Source organism: Aulostomus chinensis, chromosome 11 (genome assembly GCF_037954235.1).
Source record: "Aulostomus chinensis isolate RoL2024-O1b breed Wild chromosome 11, RoL_Achi_v1.0, whole genome shotgun sequence".
In the NCBI taxonomy this organism is placed as follows: domain Eukaryota; kingdom Metazoa; phylum Chordata; class Actinopteri; order Syngnathiformes; family Aulostomidae; genus Aulostomus; species Aulostomus chinensis.
Window position 1 is genome coordinate 16415001 of NC_141330.1, and position 6262 is coordinate 16421262.

The 6262-nt window shown below is 45.1% G+C and overlaps 1 protein-coding gene across 1 annotated transcript; it reads left to right on the forward strand.

The window, feature by feature from the left end:
- The first annotated feature begins 1643 nt into the window (after nt 1-1643).
- Nucleotides 1644-6262, forward strand: sox4b (SRY-box transcription factor 4b). The gene has a single exon (XM_086218905.1). The coding sequence runs from the start codon at nt 2470-2472 to the stop codon at nt 3655-3657; it is 1188 nt and encodes a 395-aa protein (XP_086075031.1). The 5' UTR covers nt 1644-2469; the 3' UTR covers nt 3658-6262.

Consider the following 6262-nt stretch of genomic DNA (forward strand, 5'->3'; position numbering starts at 1 on the left):
CTGTAAGTCACCCCTGACTTTCCTTTCATTTAAATACAGAGTGTATGATCACCTCCTGCTATGTCAGCCTCTCTCATCGTCTCGCACTTTCATTTCCATTTCATATTTTTGAAGGCTTTAACTGCTGCAGTTTCAGAACAAGCTATCGACTTAAAGTGCCATATTTTTCCATAATAGATGAAACTCATCCGACCCCCCAAAAATGATCCTGAACTCACTGTAAAATGAAGCTGTAACCTCCCAACAACCATCTAAAAGTCTGTCCCAATGTGTGAATGGATCAAAATTTCCACACTTAAATTGGTCCTCTCAAATATAGATGCAAAAATCTCACACACACACACACCTCAGGTCGCTTGGATGTGTTGCTGTCTTACACAGACATTATGTAATTCATTTTTGGTAACTGCTCTGGATGATCTCTGTTACCCTCCCTAAATTCTCTGCAGCACAGCCAGCTGAGTCCTGTCCGGCTCTGCGACGCCATCTAGCGACGGTCCAACACTGGACCATGTGTTTGAATGTGCGTGTCCTCCTTTTATTTCTGACTTGTTAAATTGACATAAATCATTTTACTGGATAAATTAGATGAAGGAAAAAAAAAGAATCATAAGTGTAAATATGTCAGCATACGTCAGGAGCAAAGTGTGAAAAAGAAAAAAAAGACACGCTTGCAGTCAAATCATATTCCACTACGGACACATTTGACAGTGCACCGTTCAAATGCCAGGACATTACATGTGCCTATGGAAAGATTAGAAAGGCATTTCATACAGAAAGAAAACCGGGACACACACCTTTCACCTTCATTTATTTGAAATTGGGACTCCTCTCTTCTACTTTCCCTCAGAGCGTTCAGGTAATACGTGCATAAAAACGGGTTTCTGTCACCTTCTGATTTGTGTCACTTTACAAGGGAAACTGAAAATCGGTGTCAATTCAGATCTGCTTGTGCTCGTATAGGCGGTTGGTGCGCGCCCGCGCGCACGCACACACACGCACACACAGACAACCGCCTGCTTCTTTTCCTCGCTCTCTTTTCTCTGCTGTGCAGAAGAGGTTGGTGCGATGTATGTTGTGACAAAAGACCGCCCAGCCAACCCCGCCTCGGAGAGAGAGAGAGAGAGAGAGAGAGAGAGAGAGAGAGAGAGAGAGAGAGAGAGGTGGTGAATGTGCCGAACACACACTCAACTTCGCCCGAGTCTTTTCTCACGTCTAACCATCATGACGTGTCCGACACAGTGGGAGCTTCATCTGTTGAACATGGTCGTGTTTAACAGTTGATGTGTGCCGGTGGTCAGCAACAATCACATGTTTATGTTGGACTACGTCACATCGCGTCCCCCTACAGTCCGCTCGGGTGTAGCCTGGACAGTAAGCAGATTTGGCTCTAACTGCCGTGGCAAGTGCTCCGGCTCCAGACTTCCCTATCGTGTATCAACGCGCCCCATTCAAAACCTCAGCACAGGCAGTGTGAAGCGGTGGGCTGATAATTGGGTTAATATAACAGGGTTTATTTCTTCAATCGGGACTTGCCCCGGCAACGTAGCGATACAAACTGTAGTCAAAGTTTCCATACGGTGACCACACTTAGCTGCCCGTGCAGCTATATGTTAATGGTATACATATGGGCCGGTGGTAGGGAGCGGGGAGGGAAGGAGGGGGCGATAACATAAGCCAGTGTCTCTCTAAAAAAAATTAAGTTTCTTGTTGTATTCTGGAATGAGGTCAGACACGAGGCTCCTCATTGCACGCGCTGATTATTATTAGATTCCATTTTCAGCCAATCAGCGCAGAGGTGGGCGTGAATTTGGCGCCGAGGCAGGGTAGCGACAGCATCTGATTGGTCGATTTTTTATCGCCGTTGTATCTGGAGAAGGGATAAATGCAAGCAAGGGGGGCCGAGTCTGAAAGACTGCTTGAAACTCGACTGCAAGTCTCCAGATGGAGGGCGGACCGTGTAATTCGCTCTAGGTTTCTTTTTTTTTTCCTCCCACCTCCCCAGCATGCATGGCTTTTGTTTCTAGGAGAGGGGACAGGGCTGCTGCAGAGAAAAGCACTTACCACTGTATTTGGGAGCGCTTTGTAAATGCCCGAGCGCACAGTGTGGCACTCAGTCTGCGCTCTGCAGCTGCATAGACTGTTCAGTCAGCACACGGCTGAGTTGCTTTTATAACACAAGAGAGAAGAGACTCATTACACATTTGGAAAGTGGGCTACATTGTCCATAAAGACCCTGGACATTAAACTTTTGAGCCGTTTTAAGGCTACACTGGACTGAACTGTTAAAAGAGTTTACTGCACATCCCAGGAGTGAATTATCCCGTGCGCCCTTTTTTTTTTTTTTTTTTTTTGCTCGGCTCACACTGTGAAGAGTGAGAGGAAAGAGCTGAGTTTGCGTTAAAGTGAACCGGAGGAGCGAGAAGAGAGGGAGAGCAAGTACATCGCTGTCCCGTGTAGCTGGGCAGCATGGTGCAGAAAATGAGCCACTCAGAGAGCACCGCAGAGGCGCTCTCCTTTTTCGCCGGGGATTCGAGCTCTGGGGCAGGCATGGATCTGGACCCGGCTGCTTCGCCTCTCTCCCCCGGCTCTACAGCCTCTTCAACCGGCGGGGACAACCCGGCATGGTGCAAAACTCCCAGTGGCCACATCAAGAGACCCATGAACGCATTTATGGTGTGGTCACAGATCGAGAGGAGGAAGATTATGGAGCAGTCTCCTGACATGCACAACGCCGAGATTTCCAAGCGGCTGGGGAAGCGGTGGAAGCTGCTCAGAGACAGCGATAAGATCCCCTTCATCAGAGAGGCGGAGCGGCTCAGGCTCAAGCACATGGCGGACTATCCCGACTACAAGTATCGGCCGAGGAAGAAGGTAAAATCAAGCGCTTCCAAGCCGGGAGACAAGGGAGAGAAACTCAACAGTAGCTCGAACAACACCAGCACTAAGTCATCCTCATCTTCGAGGAAGAACGGATCCAAATCACCCAGCAGCAGCAAAACCCACAAATCACTCTTCGGGAACAGCAGTAGCACCAAAGCATCACTGTTTGCCTCTGAACCAGAGCACCATCACAACTCTCTCTACAAGTCCAAATCGTCTGCAGCCAAGCAGATACCGGACGCCAAGAAGACCAAGAGAATGGGCCTGTACGTGCTCGGGACCAGCTCGAGTGTCAGCCCCGCGTCCTCGGTTGTGGTCCCGGCCAGCCCCACACTCAGCAGCTCGGCGGACTCCAGCGACCCGCTCAGCCTGTATGAAGACGCGGCAAGGGAGGAGGGAGGTGACTCCCCCGGCAGCAGCGGCAGCCTGGGCGGGTCCTTGGAGCGCCACGGCGGGCAAACATACAGCAGTCGGCGGGCTTCCTCGCCTACACCGTCCGGCTCCCACTCCTCCGCTTCGTCCTCCTCATCTTCCTCGGAGGATGAAGAGTTTGAGGACGACTTGCTCGACATTAACCCCAGCCCCAGCTTTGACAGCATGTCGCTGGGGAGCTTTAGCTCCTCGGTGCTGGACAGGGACTTGGATTTGAACTTTGAATCCGGCTCCGGAGGCTCCCACTTTGAGTTCCCCGACTATTGTACGCCTGAAGTCAGCGAAATGATCTCCGGAGACTGGCTGGAGTCCACCATCTCCAACCTGGTGTTCACGTACTGAGCCAACTGGCAGGTAACGCGTCCTGCAAGGCGACACATGACCACAAACAGAGGGGCTCCTGGTGCAGTGGGCCTAGTAGTTTACCGGACTGGTAAAAACCCACTGAAACTCGCCCCCCGTCCCTTCTCGCACACACAGGCGAGAGCTGCAAGTCCTTGGAAAGCTTAACTTCAAAGCGACTAACTGGCTTTTTGTAGGCTACTTCTCTTTGGATATGTGGACTGTGGGACTCGGTACAACCACGATAGTGGAGGGAGTGAAAGGCAGAGAAGAGAAGGAGAGAATATGAGCGACTGGCTGTGTTTCCTGTCTGTGAGACTCGCTCGGTCCTCGACTGTTTTCAACTTAACTGTGATTGATTTGCACGTTACGCGGTCCGCCGTTCACTTAATCAATGTTGTGGCTGATTTTTAAAAAGGACATTTCACAACTTTTTACCAATTGCCAAGTGAATTTCACCACTAACAGGTACAGAAATAGGACTGTCGTGCGACATTTTTACTGTGGTGTGTCACCGAGAGGGATTTTTTAATGAAACCGAGGTGGGTTGATGTTTTTGTTTTTTTTTTAAAGTCGAATATTTTCTCAAAAGCAAAAAACATGTTACGCATGATAGCCTACTTTGTTCCAATCTTGTGCTGAGATTTTCTGTGAGACTGTCAAGCAGTTTAAAACTAGTATTAGGGTTATTTAAGTGGATCGGTTCTTCTCTCTGTTTTTTTTTAAAGGACATTGAAATAATCACCAGCTGTTGTAATGTTTCAAACTTCAGGATCAAACGCAACTTCAAATCTGTGCTGAACTTTATACACGTGTTCTCTACGATTCAGGACCAAAATTCTTTAATGTTAACTTCAGATGATATAGAGAAATCCTCACCGATGTAGTTCATCCTCTGAGCTTTGTTTTGTACATGTATTCAGATGCCATTTTATATGGGATGTTGTATTTATATACTGGGCCAAGCATTTTTGACTTGATTTTTTTTTTTTATTTCTTGTACACATGATATAGTCCTGTTGTTTTCTTACACGATTGTTTGTCAGTCAGTCACATTTTCTTCTCAGGCGAAGGGCTAGAGTTTTAAAAAAACACACACACACACACAACTTTGATTTCTTTTTATATTTAAATGTACACACTTTTTGGACACTTAAAAAGAGAGGAAACAGTTTGATTATTTTCTCAGTGTATTTTTGTACAAATCTATATAGAAAATGGGGGAGTCAACAATCGGTGTGTGTAGCCTACTAACGCAGCTGTGTTGGGTTTCTTAATTTTAAAACCTTGGCTGGCTGGTTTTCATGCTGCCTTCATGTGCTCATGGTAAGCTCGTACACATGAGTTTTTATTGCCTGTTCAAAATTCTTTGTAAGTGGAACCAGCGAAAAAGACCATATGGCACTGTGGTGGTCATTGTTAAGTCGTAGAAACTACAAACTTTTTAACTGTAGTGACAGATGACATAATCAGGGGTGTAATTAATGTGTAATTACCAAATTTGGCAAATGCTGTTTGACGTTTACTATCAAATACTGACAAGACTTCTCTGATGTCCAATTCTTGAACATCCCCTATGATCAAGTTTAGACCTGAGATACTTTCCACTCCAGGTGTAAGAATGCAATTGCGATTTTTCCAACAGCACTTGAAAGCAGCACCAGTCTTTGTGTCAGACTACCTTCTACGTTTACAGTGCCAGTCTGCAGGCTCCTTAAAGACACAGGAATGCATTATTTCTACAGGCTGTTGCAGTGGAGCATGTGGTTCCAGCAGCGTCACTAAAGCAGCCACTCCTTTTTGTTTTTCCTGTCTGATATCTTGCCTATGACAACAAAAAAAGAAAAAGAAAAAAAAGAGATTGTAGCTTTAAATTTGACGTATTTCTTGATGTTTTTCATGAACTGATGTCAAAAATTACCCATCAGCCACTGGATTGAATATAGGCTATCAATATAGAAAGCAACCAACAAGGATGACAACATCAAGCATATTCAAATTTCTGACTTGAGTTCCGCAACATCTACTTGTACTGCGTTTCTCATTGTATTTGAATATATAATCTTTTCTACTTGTCGGCTAACTATTAGATAATAATTGTTTTAGTATCTTTATGGCATGGTGAATAGCATTTGTATTTCAGATTCAGGTTATTAGCTGTTGTGTTTTTCAGAAAAAAATGAAAAAAATGTGGAAAAACGATGAAACGTGAACTCAATCTTTGTATATTTGACTGTATCATAAAGCAAAAAGATTGTGTGTTTATGTATGTTGTTGCTATCAAGGACAGGCACTGTCTAGAACTGCTATCTTTTACACATCCTTACTTACATTTAAGGTGGTCAGTTCAGGACTCTTTTTTATATATATATGAAAGCATTTTTAAATATATTAACTTTATTTTTCATCCATCCTGTGCAATATGCTGTGTAGAATTATCATTTATTGTCTCTAATCATGCCATAAACAAAAGGACCCACCTTTTTTTGAGACTCAGAGAAAGGGCGGGAGAACTCATGCCAGCTAAATTGTGTCCATTCACTGCCTGTCAGATTGTTGATATAAACTTGTGTACAGAACTTTTTCAAGGAAGGAAATAAATATC

Excerpts from the sequence above, each read along its gene's own strand:
- sox4b (XM_086218905.1), top strand. The coding sequence starts at position 2,470 with ATGGTGCAGAAAATGAGCCACTCAGAGAGCACCGCAGAGGCGCTCTCC.